The sequence below is a fragment of the Dreissena polymorpha genome, chromosome 6, assembly GCF_020536995.1.
Source record: "Dreissena polymorpha isolate Duluth1 chromosome 6, UMN_Dpol_1.0, whole genome shotgun sequence".
Taxonomy (NCBI): domain Eukaryota; kingdom Metazoa; phylum Mollusca; class Bivalvia; order Myida; family Dreissenidae; genus Dreissena; species Dreissena polymorpha.
Genome location: NC_068360.1, coordinates 63,918,338 through 63,938,668, shown reverse-complemented (window position 1 = coordinate 63,938,668; position 20,331 = coordinate 63,918,338). Strand labels below are relative to the sequence as shown.

The following is a 20,331-nucleotide window of genomic DNA, read 5'->3' as shown; positions in this document are numbered from 1 at the left end:
CATCCATAAACTAATACTTAGTTTAGATATATTATAAAAATTCGAGAATTACATACAGTCCCGAGGGTAAACAACCCCATTAGTCAGTCAGATTGTCCGAGTTGACAAATTTACTGGGTGTCGACTGTCCGGGTATGCAAAAAAAACACTGGGTGCCGATTGCCCGGATATCGTTTGTCCGGATACCGTGTTGATGACATAAACACAACACTCACAATGACTTTTTGAAAAGCAAAAAGACAATGTCTGTATGTTGGCTACTTATTTTTGTTTTATTTGACTCAAATCAAAATCATAAATATATTACATTAAATAAGAGGTCATAATATCTATGATACATGATTTCCATGTTCAATGTAACACCAAATATACAGTCTAAGTAGAAAACTCCACTCATTGGCAATTACTAAATAATCATCTTAATGAAATACACAGTCATGTTCTAATATAAAACATAATTAATACACCATCATGTTCACAACACATGCAATGCTTATCAAATAAACTATTCAAATACAGAAAGTTCATGTTTAAAATAATACATTTAGAGCACACAAGTTGTGCTCTTACTTGAACCTTAGAGATTGTATTCCAAAATATACATGCTCGAGTTATTTGTATGTGAACTTAGTAAACTCATACTACCAATGTTTATCAAACTGGACGTTTTCAAGAGTATTTTAATGTTGTACTTTAGTCTCTTTTAACGTTTGCCCTTGTATTGCAACATTTGCCATAGTTTTCAAACAACCAGAAACTTGCAACAAAACAGTTTCAGAATAAAGAGTATTTTAAGAACTGTTAGTTTATCAGAACATTTGATTTTAACTCAGTTATTAATTTCTGTAAATGCATGTATTGATTAATAATGATTTGTTCATGACTTTATAGAAATTTTGATTTCTATCTGTGACATTTGGCAAGTCTAAGAATGGGCTATAAAACATGGGTCACATATTTGAATGTGACATACATAAGCTATAAAGCCACTATAAGAATGGCAAATTCAGACAACAATTAACAAACAAGCTTTTGTTAGAGGGTATATCTTATTCAACCAAATACACACACACATACATGTAAACAAATATTTGGCACAATGAGGTTGCTTGGAACAATAAGTGTAATGTAATTAGTGTTCCATGAAATAACAGCCTGTAATTAACAAATAATAATCAATCATACATCATAAGTTCTAGGCATCTGAATTTCCTGCAGAGCTCAAATGCACTCCTCATTAGCTGCTACCCCTCCCCCCACACACACCAGCTGCTGCCCTTCCAAAACCCCTCAAAATTGTCATTTTGATATACACAATAACAAAACAAAAAAGTAAGTATTAAAGTAAAAAAAAAGACTTCCTTTTTTTTGTTATTGTGTATCACAAATGGATACTTTTGATGGTTTTGGGGGGATTTAGCAGCTGGTGATGGGTTGGAAGGGTTACATCTAGTGTGGGGGAGGGGGAGCAGATAATGCCAGGTTCCTCTGATAGAGCTAAACACTGAGCGGGTATAAATGGTATTTCTTCTTAGACCAACATATCACTATGTTTATATAATTGTTTTATGTAAAGTGTCGAAATCAGACAAATCACAAATATAAGGTCTAAATCTCTTTGAAAAAAAGCATCTAAATTATTGCCAGGAGGTTAATTCTTTTTATTTGCCATTGTTAATGGACCAATATACAATGTTTAGAATTTCAAGGTATTCAAATTGAAAAACATTGGCATTTCTAGTACTAATAGATCTGAAAGATGGAGTGTTTTTTATTAGTCTTTAAACAACAATAATGTAAATGTTATTTAAATTGTTATAGACCTCTAAGTGTGTCATGCAACGTATTTATGAGAAATATTATTGACTAGCTATGTTATACTCAGGACAAGGACTAAGTAATAAGATGTTTATTGGATCATTAACTTATGATAATTGTAATTATTTGACAAAAAGGTCACATTACAAGCACAAACAAAACATTATTGTATGTTTTTTTTGTTAATTGTGATTTAAGGCCCGTTGATATGAACTACAGGAGGCATTCATATTATGGGGGCCCGGTATCTCTGATTATGGTAACCTATGTATTTATGTCTATATATATCGCTGTATGTATACATGTCCCGGAAAATCTGCAAAAGTCCCGGAAAATTGAGCTCAATGTCCCAGAATTGGCCTGAAAATGTATGGCATATATGGGGTATCTCTGATTATGGTAACCTATATTAATGTGTTTTTATTTGCCACGCAAAATGGACTATTTTAACCTTAAAACAATTACCACTATGGTGCCAAAACATTAAGATAAAATATGGAACATCAAGTAATTAATAATTAATTGGGTACAACAGTACACACAAGCTCAGGGTTAAAACAACATTTTAGTGTCAAATACCATCTAAATAATGATGAATACACATTGATGCAGAATGTCATATTGTGTTTTATAATCAAGATATTGACATTTTACTAAGTTTAACAAGGGGCATAACTATGATACAGGGGGATAACTCACTCAACTTAAAGTGTATGATAATAACGATTGCACATGTACATCTTCATATCATATCGAAAAAAACATACATATGAGTTTGATTGTTGTATTGTATAAAGTGCACAATTACTTCATCAAATATTGACAGACACATGGACAGACAGACGTCACTCTACTTGCTTGCAGAGAGTATACAAAATGAAATACAGAAACAAAACAACACACACTTTGGTCTTGGTGGTATGTAGCCTATAACAATTTTCCCAGGTATAAATTTTCAAAACATGTACACAGGTACTGAAATACTGTTAAATAAAAACACTCAGCAGTTTTTGTGGTTTGGCAGATAAAAATACACAACACTTTCTGGACAACCAATACAATGATGAGATAAAAAAAAAGCTAATGTAAATTAAACAAAAACAAAAAAAATATTTGTATAAAATTGAAAAAGAATTGAAAAAACAACAACACAGATGTTATGAGCTTGATTGAATTTAAACAATCTTAATAAAAACCAACAAGAGCTGTGTTTGTGAAACACAATGCCCCCTACTGCGGCGCTTTAAAGCCATATATTTGACCTTGAAAGATGACCTTGACCTTTCACCACTCAAAATGTGCAGCTCCATGAGATACACATGCATGCAAAATATCAAGTTGCTATCTTCAATATTGCACAAGTTATGACCAAGGTTAAAGTTTTGGGCCACACACATACAATGACAGACAGACAGACAAACAGGCTAAAAACAATATACCCCCGATCATTCGATCCGAGGGCATAAAAACATTGTTAGGGTATTATCTATAAATTAAAATGTTACAGAACATTAATTTTGCATTGATTAGTTATATATTATAGAAGCATTTCTTATACATTCACAGAAATCACAAAAAGTGTCTATTCAAAATCCTATTTACTGGCAAAATAAAAATTCCCATTATGTATAATACTAAAACAAAAATTACCAAAAGAAGACTTATGTGTTTCTAAGTACCAAAATCTCTTAACAGTAAGTTCAAAATGCCAGTAGGTCTAAAACAAGATTCTTAAAATACCCAAACAATACCTAATGCACCAACATTGCAAATCACAAAGTAATAAATTAAACAAAATAAAAATAAAACTGTTTTTTAAAAGTATCACATACAAGTTTTGCTGCAACCATTTACATTTAATTTTACTAAGTAGGTACTTGAAATTAATTTATGACAGACAAAGCGATTGAATGTCAAAATTCAACCAGTTTTATCATTAAACAATGAGTTCATACAATATATGTAAATGATTGAACTTAGTTTAAATGACAATTAATTTTATTCCACTGGATATATTCTCATTTTTAAGTGTATTTCACTACTTATCTGATAGCAAATGCTTGATATGAATAGAACACACACAATAGAAGATGTGTTCAAACTGAATATACACTATGTACATTTAGCTTTACTCCAGAGTATAGAAACTGTATGATAAAGTTACCTGAAGTTATTATGTTACAGATTTTGACACATGGTTTACATTTTGATCTCTAAGATGTGCCTAATTTTTTTTCTAACAAGATACAATTTTAAACATTTTTACTGAATGTATAGCTGCATTAAACATAAATCAATTATGAAATCAACTAACAACACAATCATCAAACAACAAGTTTGAAAAGCACAATAGTACATTTTATTTTGTCATCAAAAAAAAAATGTAACCATAAACAATTACCAAAAAAAATCCACGATCACTTAACGAAGAAGCACACAGTGTGTATAAAAGTAACACCAACTTAATACTTGATTTATTTTTCTTATCATTTATCTTTCTAATATAAAATTGTACAAGTATATCTACTAGGGAACTAGGCATCATTTATATAATCAGTTGAAACTCATTAATGAAATCCAGGCATTAACTGTCTGTCTTGTGGATCCTTTGGAAAGATTGAGAAGTATTGTATATTTCTAAATGTAAATTTCTCATCCGAAATTAGGGTAGTACTGAATTTTCATTATTTCAACCATAGAAAAAGATTTGCTATATTCACTACATTTATGGACCTTAACCTAGACTAGGTAAATGTTGTCATTGATTTCACGAGATATAACACCACATAACAGAAATGAAGGATGTAAAATTTAATGCTGCACTTCAATTCCTTATTCTCATGTATATCAACCCCATACGATTCCATGGTATAACTAAACCGTGATAACCTCTGAAGAGATGTGATCTAGCACTATATAGTCCAACTACTTCACTACATTGCACAATAATCTCATAGTCATATATATGAGCCTCGCTCGGAGAAAATGGGGCTTAATGTGCATAATGGTCATCAGAGATTAGCCTGTGCAGTCAGAACAGGCTCATCAGGAAAAACACTTTACACTTTGAACCCTTTCAGTGCGGGAACCGAATTTTGAAGGCCTTTGCAAACAGTTTGGATCCAGATGAGACGCCACAGAACATGGCGTCTCATCAGGATCCAAACTGTTTGTTATTCTGATAATATTCTTTGAAAAAAATCGAAGAAAATGTTAATTTTAGAAATTCAGCAGACGACATTTTAGCAGACGACAAATTTCCCAGCATGCAAAGGGTTCAGGTATTTTTCCTTATAAACAAGTCACTTCTTAGCAACAATACAGTTTTCGCGGGAAGAGTCATCCCTGATTAGCCTATGTAGATTGCGCAGGCTTATGTGGGACGACATTTTACGCACATGCATTAGACCCTGTTTTACCAGAGCCAGGCCCATATATAAACATGCAGCTTGGTCCATGCCCACTGTGACTCAGATGAAGCGACCAAGAGCTGTATAGAAGTCCTGCAAACAGGCCAATAGCTGAGAGAACTTTGGTCGTTCCTCTGCTTTCATGGACCAGCTGTTTGCCATCACGGTGTACCTGAAATACCGGAAATACCAGAAATTTAGCAACACTATATTAACCCTTTCAGTGCGGGAACCGAATTTTAAAGGCCTTTGCAAACAGTTTGGATCCAGATGAGACGCCACAAAACGTGGCGTCTCATCAGGATCCAAACTGTTTGCTATACTGATGGTACTCTTTGAAAAAATCGAAGAAAATGCTAATTAAAAAAATTCAGCAGACAACATTTTAGCACACGACAAATTTCCCAGCATGCAAAGGGTTAGCCCTTTACAACTCAGATACACATTTTGACACATTTGTAGTCCCTTAGAAAATTACATTAGATTGAAGACTTTTCTTATTACATGCAAGTAATAAATTCTTAGTTTCTAACCCTAAGTTACTGATGAGCAGCAAACAGCATAAAACCTGAACAAACTGAAAGTAACTCACAGGCTGTTCTTGTTTTATGGTGCATGCATATAGCAATCTTCACATTGCTTCTTAGCAGGTAAGGAAAAAACCATAGTGAGGAATTTTGTTAGTTTTGATTAGCCCTTTGCATGCTTTGAAGTTTGTCGTCTGCTAAAATGTCTGATGAATTTCTAAAATTAGCATTTTCTTCGATTTTTTTTTTCAAAGAATACTATCAGAAAAGAAAACAGTTTGGATCCTGATACGACACCACGTTCTGTGGCGTCTCATCTGGATCCAAACTGTTTGCAAAGGCCTTTAAAATTTGGTTCCAGAGCTAAAAGGGTTAGCATTGTTAAAAAACAGTGATATCCATGTTTGGAAATAGTCAACTGTGCAACAAGAAAAGCGTGTAGATTATACTTAAACAGTTGTATGTACCTTAGTTAAACTTACTATGATGATGACTTGTGCAATAACTTTAACTAACATTATAATTGCGTTAAAAAGTTGCAATTTGAGCTTTGGTTTCTATTAATGAAATATTTCAGATAAAGACTTAGATTGACTTTTAGAATGTTCATAATTGTTGTCTAACAGTCTTATTAAACAGCGTATACCAATTACGGCTATGATGGAATTTTGTAATATAATGTCTGAGCACCAACCTCTATGATAACTTAACCCATTTATGCCTAGTGAACTCTCCCATCCTTCTAAATTGGATCAATTTATTTACAAAATAAGGGATGCCTAGTATATTTATTTCCATATAAAGAATATTTCTTACAGAAATTCCTTTAAGCAAACAGCGCAGACCCTGATAAGACGCCGCATCATGCGGCGTCTCATCTGGGTCTACGCGGTTTGCCAAGGCCTTTTTTCTAGACGCTAGGCATAAATGGGTTAATTGAGTTGTAATCTTTTCCATTTGATTTGTTTTAGTAGCGTATATATCATAAATGTTTATTTGTTGTGAGCTACAATTTCAGTTGCTATTTATATTTGTCCAAATATCTTTGCAAACATAGAGCCCTTGTGCATACTGAGGCATATAATCTTATACTGTTCCCTAGGAATAAAAACCTCTATGGGTCCTAAAACTTAAAAAATTTAAGACAAAGGTACGTAACTCGAGATTGCATAATGACAATGTGGATACCAGTTCTCACCCTTTTCTCGGTACAAAAACATAATATTTCATTGTATTTATGTGTATGTTTAACATACAAAGTTGTCATTCAAACATACTGGTACTGGCACTGGAAAGAAGTTTCTTAAACCTTAATCAACACACAAAACATTATAACCAATTTAAAACAGACAGACAGAATTCCACCCCCCCCCCATCACCAATGACTACATTTTTAGTCAGTTGTGTTATCAGCATTCTTCCAATTAGTTGACAAATCACACAGGGTGCCTCTAAATTTTCAGAAAATAACCTCTAAGAATATGCTGGAGTCCCTAAATTTTAAGAAATGTTTCAAATACCAAGATACCAAGATTTTACCCCATTATTAAAGACTCTAAATGATCAGACGGCTGTGTTTCATCAGAATTACTCTTATTTGGTGATAAATCACACAGGGAGTCTCTAAATTTTTGTAACACTCACTTTTGAGAACATTTTTTAGTACATAAATTTGAACATATATTTGTTTATATAATGTATAATATTTATATATTCGGACATGAATTTAACATTTTTGAACATGAAAAAAATGAGATTTTGTTTGAAGTGTCCCGAAACAATTACAGTATTCTTACTATTTTTGTGTACCTACATTTTCGAACACGTTTTTTTTAAGTGTCCAAAATCTTACAGCAGTAACCATATATACAGTTCTACTTACAGCTCGTCGGGGCAGTTTGGTGGCTGAGCCAGCCGGTACCCCTCATGCAGGTAGGCGGACATCTCAAAGGGGTCGATGTCTGGATACGGCTGGTGGGCCAGCGTCACGAGCTCCCACAACACCACACCAAATGACCACTGAAACAGTGAGGCTGAAGATAATACTTGAGGATTAGTGCAACTGATATAACACTGTACTGAAACAGCAAGGCTTATAATATGTGAGAATTAAAAGAAGAAATTTTAGTCCCTGATTAGCCCTTGCTGACTGCAAATCTAGGATGACACTTTACGCACATGCACTTAAACATTAAGGTTGATAATAATGGGCCTTGTTCAGGGAAAACTGAACTTAATGCAAGTGCAGTGCAGTCTGCTAATCAGGGACGACACTTTCTGCCTACACTGGTTGTTTGTTAAGAAGAGACTTCATTTACACTAAAATTCCATAAAAGCAGAAAGTTTCAAAATTTAGCACTTTAGCTTAATGCATGCAGAAACTTACAACATCACTGGCCGATGAGAATCTATGCTCGTTAATGGCTTCTAACGCAAGCCATTTCACTGGACGGTTTTCATTGTCTCCCAGACAGTTGTAGTCATTAGGGAACAGATCTCGTGACAATGAATTATCTGTGATCTTCACTATTAAATCACTCTCAACACTGAAAAAACAGAAAATGCAATCCTGACCCACGAATTGAAATATTGCGCAATCTTGATACATGGTTGAAATATTGTGCAATCTTGAAACATGGTTGAAATATTGTGCAATCTTGACATATGGTTGAAATATTGGGCAATTTTGACACATGGTTGAAATATTGCACAATGCTTGACTTATCAGCAAAGAGGCATCATAACTGTAAGGATTTCTGAGACAGTAATTTTGATAAGATGATCATTAAATTGGGATTGAAATGTCAGATAAAATATACTGGAATCATTTTTTTATGATTAAGAATTTAAGACATATGTTTTCTTTTGAAATACAGAGATTGGGATATATATTTCATAATCTGGTGATTAATTTAAAACATTCCATGTTGGCACAGCAATTTTTAACCATCTATAGAAAGTAACAGCAAACTGCACTGTCCCAATTGGGTAAATATTACAAAATTCCAAATGCCATAAAAAAAGTCCCAAAACGTGTGAAAATTGCGTTAAGGTGATTCCAAAATCGCATATTATGTGAACAAATAACAAGGGACAAAATTGTCACAAAACCAGGTTTTCATTGTGAAAAAAAAATCTGATAAAGGGAGAAAACTCAAACTGAACTTTTGAAATGAACAAACAAAATTACCCCCCTTTGTAAGTTTTTTTTTTTTTTTAAATCTATTTTTAGTCGTGGCGACCTTGACATTGGAGATATTGACGTGATTCTTTCGTGCGACACACCGTCCCATGATGGTGAACAAATGTACCAAATGATTTTAAAATCTCACAATGAATGATATAGTTATGGCCAGGACAAGCTAATTTATGGCCATTTTTGACCTTTGAACTCAAAGTGTGACCTTGACCTTGGAGATATCGACGTAATTATTTCGCGCGACCGTCCAATGATGGTGAACAAATGTGCCAAATGATTTTAAAATCTGACAATGAACGACATAGTTATGGCCCGGACAAGCTTGTTCCGCCAGCCCGCCAGCCAGCCCGCCAGCCAGCCAGCCAGCCAGCCCGCCCGCATTCGCCAATCTAATAACCAGTTTTTTCCTTCGGAAAACCTGGTTAAAAATGAATAGTTGTGTGAAACTACAAGCACCTTGATCTATAAACTCAGGTAAAAACAGTGTGTACGTCATCTCCATTTTAATTCTTTTTTCAATTTCGCTTGCAAAGTATTACTATTTTTAACTTTGCAGGAACACAATAAAATAAGTCACACAAAAAAATAAAAAAAATATTATTTATCGATTACATAAACATATAGGATGCCCTATACATAATTTTGTGACAAGTTCTGAGGCCAGGATGGGATTCAAACTCAGGATCAACAGTTGAGAGCTCTGCCAACTGAACACGCTGGGTATGGCATCAGAAAAATAACACATTAGCTGATGACTTAACTGGTATTGGTATCATTGTAAAGTATTAACCCTTTCAGTGCGGGAACCGAATTTTGAAGGCCTTTGCAAACAGTTTGGATCCAGATGAGACGCCACAGAACGTGGCGTCTCATCAGGATCCAAACTGTTTGCTATTCTGATAGTATTCTTTGAAAAAAATAGAAGAAAATGCTAATTTTAGAAATTCTGCAGGCGACATTTTAGCAGACGACAAATTTCCCAGCATGCAAAGGGTTAACATAGTAGATATGGAGTCCGCCTAGCAATATGAAAGTCTAGGGTTTCATCCCACCCAGGTAGGAATCTCAAAATCTCCCCGATAGTAATGATTAAACCCAGATGGCAGAGTGACTCGTGTCTGAATAAAACTAAGTTTTTTAATGCAATATAGATACAATCATAAAGTTTGAACAATGTACTTACACACAATTTCTAGCTGCGATGTCTTTATGTACAATCTTCTTCCGATGTAGAAACTGTATCCCGCGAATGATTTGAATGGCCATGTAGACTATTTGTTGAGTTGATAATGACTGAAAATATAGTAACAATACATATTTTGTATTTGTTCAAGTATTTTTGTTGTTAAAGAGAAACTGAAATTAAGCCTCATGTGTTTGATATCACTCTTGTGTGTGTGTTCTTCCTCAATCAGTGCAACACATTTTGATATTCTCACCAGATAGACGATACAGACGGGACAGTCATAAGACTGGCCCCGTAACTGTAAGAAATAACTCTGAACTCTACTACTCTCATTACTAGAAAAAAATAGCCAATGCACTCACATAATGTGAATTGCAATCAGAAAAGCGGCATTTCTGCAGAAACTTTTTCAGATTGCCCTCTGTGGAGTACGGGTATATGACGTAGGGGGGCTGGGACCCCTCCAGACACGCCCCTATGACTGGGTGAATGTTGGGGTGAGGTAGATTCTTCATCATGCAGCTCTCCACCAGGAACAGGTTGACCTGGTCACTGCGTGCATGCTCTGAAAACAATTAGAAACAAGAGTGCCAAACTGTCACAAGATACGCCCGTTCGAAGGTTTTGGACACCATGCTCAATGCTTGAAATGCACTAAGTGACCTCGAGACCTAGTTATTCACCCGGCATGACCCATATTTGAACTTGACCAAGATACCATTTAGATGTAACATCTGACTAAATTTGGTGAAGATCAGATGAAAACTACTTCAATTAGAGAGCGGACACCATGCTAAATGCTTGAAATGCACTATGTGACCTCGTTTTTGACCCGGCATGACCCATATTCGAACTTGACCTACATATCATCTGGACACAACTTCTGACCAAATAAGGTAAAGATCAGATGAAAACTACTTCAATTAGCGAGCGGACACCATGCTAAATGCTTCAAAAGCACTAAGTAACCTCGTGACCTTGTTTTTGACCCGGCATGACCCATATTTGAACTTGACCTACATATCATCTAGACACAACTTCTGACCAAATTTGGTGAAGATCGGGTGAAAACTATTTGAATTAGAGAGCGGACACCATGCCTAATCCTTCAAATGCACTAAGTGACCCCGTGACCTAGTTTTTGACCTGGCATGACCCATATTCGAACTTGACCTAGATATTGTCTAGACACAACTTCTGACCAAGTTTGGTGAAGATCTGATGAAAACTATTTTAATTAGAGAGCGGACACTGCTGTGGACGCCGCCCGCTGCCCGCCAAGGGTGAAACTATAATACGTCCCGTTTTTAAAAACAGGCATATACAAAATATGGGAAACAAACATAAAAGCCAAAAGGGTCCTCCCTGATTAACCTGTGCAGACTGCATAGGCTTATCTGAGATGACACTTAACAAACATGCATTAAATATAGAAAATATTTTAACCTCCCTCTTGGAAAATGGGGTTTCATGCGTGAATTAAAATACATAACAACCAACAAAACCAACATATTTCCTAAACTGGTGTCAATGTTAATGTCAAACATAACAAATAAGAAACAAATGAGCCTCCCTACCGAAAACGGAGCTTAATGCATGTACCTAAACTGTTGTCCCAGATTAGCCTGTGCAGATCCCACAGGTTAATCAACATTTTCTACCTATGCTGGACTTTGATAAGAAGAGACTTCCTTTCGCGAAAAAAACATAAAAGTGTGAAGAATATTGTTTGCTTACAATAGATTACGGACTATGGTTCTCACACAATCAGAGATTAAGTATTTTTTCCATCAACATGAGTGTATAAAAACAAAAAGGCCAAAGGCCCTTAAGGTGCTTACCACAGATCTGAAGAACCTAATTAATTTATTTTACCTAACATAACCACTGTTAATATACGCAGCCATAAAATCCCTGGGGAAAAGCTTATTGCCAGTTTTCATGAAGATTGTAAAATGAATGTGGCCGCCAGAGTGTTCGCACGCTTTTTTCAAATTGACCAATTGGCCTAGTTTTTGGCACCAGGTGAACCAGTTTCTGACTTGGCTGGAATATGATAAAGACAAATGTTCTCACAAAGTTTCATGAAGATTAAAATTCACATTCTATTTCAGTCATTTGACCTTGTATTTGACCTATTATTTTACATAAATTATCCTGTTTTGTATTTGACTGAGATATCATTGGTACAAATGTTTTAACCAAGTTTTATAAAATTGGGCCATACACTTGGCCTTTGGGTTGTTAACAAGTGTTTTCTTTAATTTACACAATAACCTATTTTTTAACCCAGTTTCAAACTCAGGTGTGATATCATCAGATGGCAAATGTTGACAACAGACAACAAAATGCAGGCTGCACAAAAGGCAAAAGCTCACAAAATCTCACCATGAGCATGTTTTGCTCAGGTAAGCTAAAAAAAAAACTAGAGCTTTGTCACAGACGTGACGAATACCCCCACATGCCGCATAAACACAGAATATTTTGCATGTTGTCTTCACAAAAACAGTGGACACCATGCTCAATGTTTTAAACACACTAAGTGACCCCGTGACCTAGTTTTTGACCCAGCATGACCCGTATTCGAACTTGACCTAGACATCATCTAGATACAACTTCCATCCAAGTTTGGTGAAGCTCTGATGAAAACTACTTTAATTAGAGAGCGGACACTAAATACGGACCGACCGACCAACCGACCAACAGACAAGCTCATTCCTATATACCCCCCAAAACTTCGTTTGTTGGGGTATAATCATACTATCCTCACACCAAACAATTTAATAATGACTTTCATGTTCTTCAATTTTTTGTTTACGTTTTATAAAGGTTCTGCTGGATATTTTGGTGGGAATCATAATGTCATGATGTTTTGATAAGGTTTACCAAAAATGCAATTAAATGTGGAGCCTTTAAAACAAGCTTTAATAAAACAGTAAAAACTACAAACACTTTAAATATTGTTTCTTTCCTGGTAACCATGGATACCACATACCAGTAACTGTTTTCAAGTATATCTCCTGGTCAGCAATATCACTGCTTTCTTCACTGAGTAGAGTCCCACAGTAAACCTTACCAAATGTACCTAAAACAAACATTAAGGACATAAATTAATACAAAGAGATCAATCTTAATTACAATTACAATCAGAGATAAGACTTTGTGTGGATGTTTTACCAAATCATTATTTATTATTTTCACAATTCAATTTCAATTATATCCACATCCTCCCTTAACAAATTCCAATCATTTAAGCATATATCTTAACACACACACAATCCAAATCAGCTCCAATAATGTTCCACATATCTAGTATCACAAATTCAGTCTAATTTATTTGCTGCAAAGTCCATGAAATCTCCATATTCAACTTACTAATGTATTATACATTCTCCAATCAAATACAAACTTTTTTCCATATGTTCACCTCAACAAAACCAATCAAATTCAATGATTTACCTCGCATATATCCCATAACAAAAACTATTCCACATCATAGACCTATCCAATAAAATGCCACATATCATGTGACATATGTCCCACAGATATCACAATAATGGGCCAATTATTTCTCACACATATCCTCATGTAATACAACTACAAACATATCCCAGTAAATTGTCAATTATTTCCAGCACAATCCCAATCTATTTGCCATTAGCTTATACATATCCCAATTATAACCCACATAAATCCAGTCCATTCTAATAAATATCCCAATTCAATGCTAAACAGTCTCCAAATTTCCCAATTAAATTGTATTTCATGTATTTCCCACATATACATTTCAATCCAAATTATATGTATGTCCCACTTTTTCCAATCCAATTTCTATCATTCCCCATCCATGATCTCAGAGATGGATGTTCTAGCTCAGTCACATATGGCAATCCACTCCAATTAATTATATTCCATATATCCTAATCTGATACAAACTATTTTCAACATATCTCAATTAACTCCGATTATTTTCCACATAACCCAATCCAATCCAATTATTGTCCACATATCCCAATCTTATACCAAACATAAAACATAAATCTACCAATTCAATCAAAATTATTTTCCACATATTCCTATCTAATCCAATTATTTTCCACATATCCCAATCAAATCCTAATTATTTCCACATATCCCAATCAAATTATTGTCCACATATCCCAATTATTTTCCAAATATCCCAATTGAATCCCAGTTATTTCCACATATCCCAATCAAATTATTGTCCACATATTCCAATCAAATTATTTTCCACATATCCCCATCTAATCTCAATTATTTACCACATATCCCTATCAACTCTCAATTATTGTCTACATATCCCATCCTTATCCCAATTATTGACCATGATCCACTCACCTTCCATGATGATCTCTGATAGAGATATTCTGGCTCGGTCAATGGCTATCTCCTGTAAGGTGCTGTAAGGGTCGATAGGGTACACAGGGGTCTGCTGGCGTAACTCAGGGATCGGGGATACACCCCGAGGGTAGCTACGGACTGAAATCACAGAATCTAGGAAAGATATTCATCCTGTTCTTAACATGCTCAATAAACAAAAAATACTTTCAAACAAAAACATAAAGGACAGAAATTATATTGTTTGTTGTTGTACTAATGTTTAATAATAAAATCTTAAGCTTCTTTACTTTTTAATTTTGTATATGATATAAGAGGAAATTCTTTGCATATGTAATTTTAGCTATTAAAATATACATAAAACTTTGGAAACAAATGCCAGGATATTTAGCTTTTGCACACTTTATCAAATAAAGATGTAAAAATATTGAAAGATGGACAAACATCTTATGAAACCATAAATATTCTCACACATTTTTTTTCGAAATTAAGCACAAGCCCGCAAGTCCTTCTTGGCAAATTTTGAAAACTTGGCTTGTTGAGATTCTTGGTTTCATACAGCTAGGATTGTAACATTGTCTTGATACAGAGTGATTGTAATATAAGAATTTTAGGTCATTCCCCTTTTTCCAGTGAACCAACTTTGTATGGTGATCATAATTTAACAGTGCAATATTATACATGAGCCTCCTTCTAGAAAAACTGGTCTTAACCCATGTATGTAAAGTGCGAACCCTGATTAGCCTACGCAGTCTGCACAGGCTAATCAGGCATAACACTTTCCATCTTAAACCATATTTTCACTAAGAAGAGACAACTTCCTTTTAATGAAAAAATACCATTAGGCGAAAAGTGTGGCAGACTGCACAGGCTAATCCTGGATAACACTTTATTCACACGCATTAAGCCCAGTTTTAGCAGAACAAAGCTCATTTAATAATTCTAGATCTACCTGCTAATTCCAATGGCCACACTTATATTATCTAAATGAAACAGTGTCATATTAAAAATTGTCTGCTGGACGCAGTGGGACAACATGATGCAGCCAGGAGTTCCACTTACGAGATCCCCCTATGCTCCTGTTGGGGGTTTCTGACCGCAGAAATGACTTGGTTTGTTGAGTCAGAGCCTGGGAACTGCTTGTGTCACTTAAAAAGGAAACATAAGCAAAGAAATATAATAGACAAAAGGGTTTATAAAGGAGAGGAATTTAAGTTCATATTTGTCAAATATTGACATAGTAGCCGAGTTATATCAAAATGTTTGGTCAAAATATCAATGCGATATAACCCTCCTGTGTCTTAATGAGACATCTTGTATTCCCTATTTTTTCATCGAGCCCTCACAACATCTTATTCTTCATATTCTTCTTAGTCTCAAAATTAAAACTAGTTTCTCGTTGAATCAAATGTGCATTTATTACTCAATCATTTTGAGAAATATAGACAGCAACATTTTCATATTTTGGTCAAGGGGATATTGGACACCATTTCATAAAATTTGAGTAAGGAAAAATTAATGTTCCAATGCATTTAACGTATTAATTCAAGAACCAGCCAAAAAGTAGTCACAGTGATACTTTTGGCCATATATTTTGTTCACTGTTCTAAAAGTAAATATTAACAAATTTTCAATAGCTAATATTTAAAAGGATTCACAAATATAAATATTTGCTGATAAACCAAGTAAATCATAAAATAAAGTAGCTGAAATTTGGAAAAGTAAATTTCTCCCTTGACAATTTTTTGCAATAAAATTCCTTCCTTGAAAGCCAGAAATGGCTATAAGCCTACTGTGCTGCACTATTATAATACTGAAAGACCAGCTCCCCATAAATGGCGGAATTTCAATAGCTGTCATAATCAATTATCAGATAATCACCTGATTCTCTCCACATATGGGCGGTTGCTTGATTTTTGAGAGTTCAGGTAGTACACGGCAACAGCCAGTGCAATGAAGATGATCAACGCGCAGGCACACCCCACGGCGATGTAGAATACATGCGTAGACTTGCCGCTGTCGTCAGAGCTGTCCAGGGGCTTCAGATCTGCAGAAATATTAACCCTTAACCACATAGATATGTATTTTCATGCATTTGTTGTCCCTTAGAAAGATAAGTTTTATTTAAGACCTTTCAAGGAAAAATGCCCCGCCCATTGGCAGCCATGTTTTTCAAGCAAACTTAACCATTTTCAAACTCATCCAAGAAATCAATAAGACAAAATTTTATCTTCTGACTATATTTCATGAAGATTGGACAATAAATGTGGCCTCTAGAGTGTTAACAAGGTTTTACAAAAGCCATATATAGCCTTATAAGAAAAATGCCCCGCCCCCTGGTGGCCATGTTTTTAAAGAAACCAAAACCATTTTCAAACTCATCCAAAATATCATTGAGACAAATCTTCTGACCAAGTTTAATGAAGATCGGAAAATAAATGTGGCCTCTAGAGTGTCAACAAGGTTTTGCTATAGCCATATATTAGGAAAAAGGCCCCGCCCCCTGGCGGCCATGTTTTTCAACCAAAGGGTATCATTTTTGATCTTGTCCAAGATATTATTAGGATGAATCTTCTGACCAAGTTTCATGAAGATTGCACAATAAATGTGGCCTGTAGAGTGTTAACAAGATTTTACAATAGCCGAATATGGCCTTATAAGGAAAGATGCCCCGCCCCTTGGCAGCTGTGTTTTTTAAGCAAAGGTTACCATTTTCAAACTCATCCAAGATATCATTGGGACAAACCTTCTGACCAGGTTTCATGAAGATCGGACAATAAATGTGGCCTCTAGAGTGTTAACAAGGTTTTATTATAGCCATATAAGAAAAAATGCCCTGCCCCCTGGCGGCCATGCTTTTCAATCAACCGGCATCATTTTTGAACTCGTCCAAGATATTATTGGGATGAATCTTCTGATCAAGTTTCATGAAGATCGGACAATAAATGTGGCCTCTAGGGTGTTAACAAGATTTTACTATATACATATATAGCCATATAAGGAAAAATGCCCCACCCCTTGGCAGCCATGTTTTTCAAGCAAACATAACCATTTTCGAACTCATCCAAGATATAATTGAGACCAATCTTCTGACCAAATTTCATGAAGATTGGACAATAAATTTGGCCTTTAGAGAGTTAACAAGGCAAATGTTGACGCCCCACAACGGATGACAGACGACGCACGATGGACAAAAGGCGATCACAAAAGCTCACCATGAGCACGTTGTGCTCAGGTCAGCCAATAAAAACAAGCATTTCTTATCTCGTCAAATCTATGTTACCATACCACATCTAGCGTTAAAATTTTGTCTATTGCTTTAAGGTACACTTATTTTTTATATGTAAACCTTATTGTACAAAATATTTTTATAAATTTTCGTTGATTTTGAGTTTTTATCGGGCTTTAAGGTAAAAGCCAGACAAGGTTAATTTGGCAATTTTATTTTCAAATCAAGGGCCTTTACTACGAAGTGATTAAAGTGGTATGTCTGTTTTTCGAAATTGGTTTACATCATATGCCTTCAAACGTCTCCACCAAGTTTGATGATGATGAAATTTAAACTATTTGAGTTACAGAGCCAACAAGGTCAATATGGTCAATATGGTCCATTTAGGGACTATAATTCAGAACAGCATAATAAAATCTGGCTGGTTATCAAACTTGGCAGTGATTTTATGCCCACAAACACTATCACAAAGTTTCATGATGATCTGATTTAAACATTTTGCATGCAGACAACTTTGGCTTTGACTTGGCCCTACTGCCAGTTGCAGGGGGCAGTTCCATCAAAGACCGTACAATAATCTTAATGTACGACTGAAATTTAAAAACTGAAAATATACAAGCTGTTGATAAATAGCTCCGCAAGATATAAGCAATGGGTGAGACAATGATAAAATTAATGATTTTACTGGAAATAAGCAAAAATATGCTTCACTCTTTTAAAATTATGTTTCTTTGAAATTCGTATCGTATTTTAACTTTGTCGAACGATGTTTGATGAAACGGCCCCCAGGTAATCCCATAGTACATCCCTTTGTAAGAAATTTCATTTGGGAAAAATATATACTTTTTTCGGTTGGGAATAGTTACCTCTACTTGACCCGAATTTCAACTACAAAACAAGAGATGTGTTTGTCAGAAACACAATGCCCCCTTCTGCGCCGCTTTGAAGCCATATATTTGACCTTTGACCTTGAAGGATGACCTTGACCTGACCTTTCATCACTCAAAATGTGCAGCTCCATGAGATACACATGCATGCCAAATATCAAGTTGCTATCTTCAATATTCAAAAATTTATGACCAAACTTTAACAAAGGTTAAAGTTTTAGGAAAGAAAAATACAATGATATTTGAACTTTGACCTTGAAGGATGACCTTGACCTTGACTTTTCACCACTCAAAATGTGCAGCTCCATGAGATACACATGCATGCCAAATATAAAGTTGCTATCTTAAATAATGCAAAAGTTATCAAAATTTAACCAAGGCAAAGGTTTTGGGACATACACATACAATGAATGAATGAATGAATGAATGAATGAATGACAGACAGACAGACAGGCCAAAAACAATATACTCCTGATCTTTCGATCCGGGTGCATAAAAAACACTAACTGTGCAGGTTCAGGTCCCTATGAAGGTGAATGTCTTGGGACACGTTGGCAGGTTGAACCTTGTGCACTGAGGGTGTTGACAGCTCCTTGAACAGGTAGGTGTCCACTGAAACGATAAAAGTAAAGAATGTTCAGCTTTGTTTTAAATAGTTTTAACCTATTTATTTTAGCTTGATTGAATCCGAAGCCTTAGGCTTATTGAAACACTCTCAAGACTTGGTTGAACCAGTACTTTGTGTCTTGGTGGGAGATCTTACTAATGCTCCCACAGTAGGGATCAAACCCGAAACCTCACGGTCACTAGATGGAAAACATAGCAACTACGCCATGGTGACCTTATTAACCTTGGTGACCTCGTTTTAAAACGGCATGAATACCTCCTTGAATAGGGAAATATCCACTGAAACAATGAAAGTGAGAACAAGAGACCTTGAAGGATGACCTTCACCTTCACCTTTCACCACTCAAAATGTGCAGCTCCATGAGATACACATGCATGCCAAATATCAATTTGCTATGTGAAGGGACATAGAAGTTATGAGCATTTTTCGAAACCTATACACGAAACCTAAACGCAAGTGTGACTGAAGGACGGACGGTCCAATCACTATATGCCCTCCTTCGGGGGCATAAAAATGTGACTTAGCATAAAATAAAACATAAATACTTGAACAGGCAAGAGAGAAGAAACAAGAGCTGTCACCATAGGATGACTTATGCCCCCTATAAACGCTTGATAGAAGTTATGAGCATTTTTCAAAACCTAAACACAGATTTCGAAACCTAAACACGGACCCTAAGTTCAAGGTCACAGGGGTCAAAATTATTTTGCGTATGGAAAGGCCTTTTCCATATACACATGCATACCAAATATGAAGGTTATATCTCAAGGGACATAGAAGATATGAGCATTTTTCGAAACCTAAATGCAGATTTCGAAACCTAAACCCGGACCCTAAGTTCAAGGTCAAGGTCACAGGGGTCAAAATTTGTGTGCATATGGAAAGGCCTTGTCCATATACACATGCATGCCAAATATGAAATTGCTATCTGAAGTGACATAGAAGTTATGAGCATTTTTTGAAACCTAAACGCAAAGTGTGACGGATAGACAGACAGACGGACAAACGGTCCGATCACTATATGCCCCCGAAGGACAGACGGACAGACAGACGGACAGAAAGACAGTCCGATCAATATATGACCTCCT

At 35.4% G+C, this 20,331-nt stretch overlaps 1 protein-coding gene across 3 annotated transcripts in view; it reads right to left on the bottom strand.

The window, feature by feature from the left end:
• Positions 1-253: 253 nt before the first annotated feature.
• Positions 254-20,331, bottom strand: part of LOC127835403 (tyrosine-protein kinase RYK-like) — a 106,056-nt gene continuing 85,978 nt past the window's right edge. For 2 of the 3 annotated variants that reach the window (XM_052361815.1, XM_052361817.1), the window contains exons 5-14: positions 19,123-19,227; positions 16,381-16,546; positions 15,562-15,647; positions 14,500-14,655; positions 13,136-13,225; positions 10,503-10,705; positions 10,138-10,247; positions 8,142-8,301; positions 7,638-7,774; positions 254-5,400 (exon numbers count right to left, since the gene is read on the bottom strand). In XM_052361815.1, coding sequence (XP_052217775.1) covers positions 5,289-5,400; positions 7,638-7,774; positions 8,142-8,301; positions 10,138-10,247; positions 10,503-10,705; positions 13,136-13,225; positions 14,500-14,655; positions 15,562-15,647; positions 16,381-16,546; positions 19,123-19,227 — 1,325 coding nt within the window. In that variant the 3' untranslated portion in view covers positions 254-5,288. The remainder of the gene's footprint in view (positions 5,401-7,637; positions 7,775-8,141; positions 8,302-10,137; positions 10,248-10,502; positions 10,706-13,135; positions 13,226-14,499; positions 14,656-15,561; positions 15,648-16,380; positions 16,547-19,122; positions 19,228-20,331) is intronic. The other variant, XM_052361816.1, reaches the window with a different exon arrangement.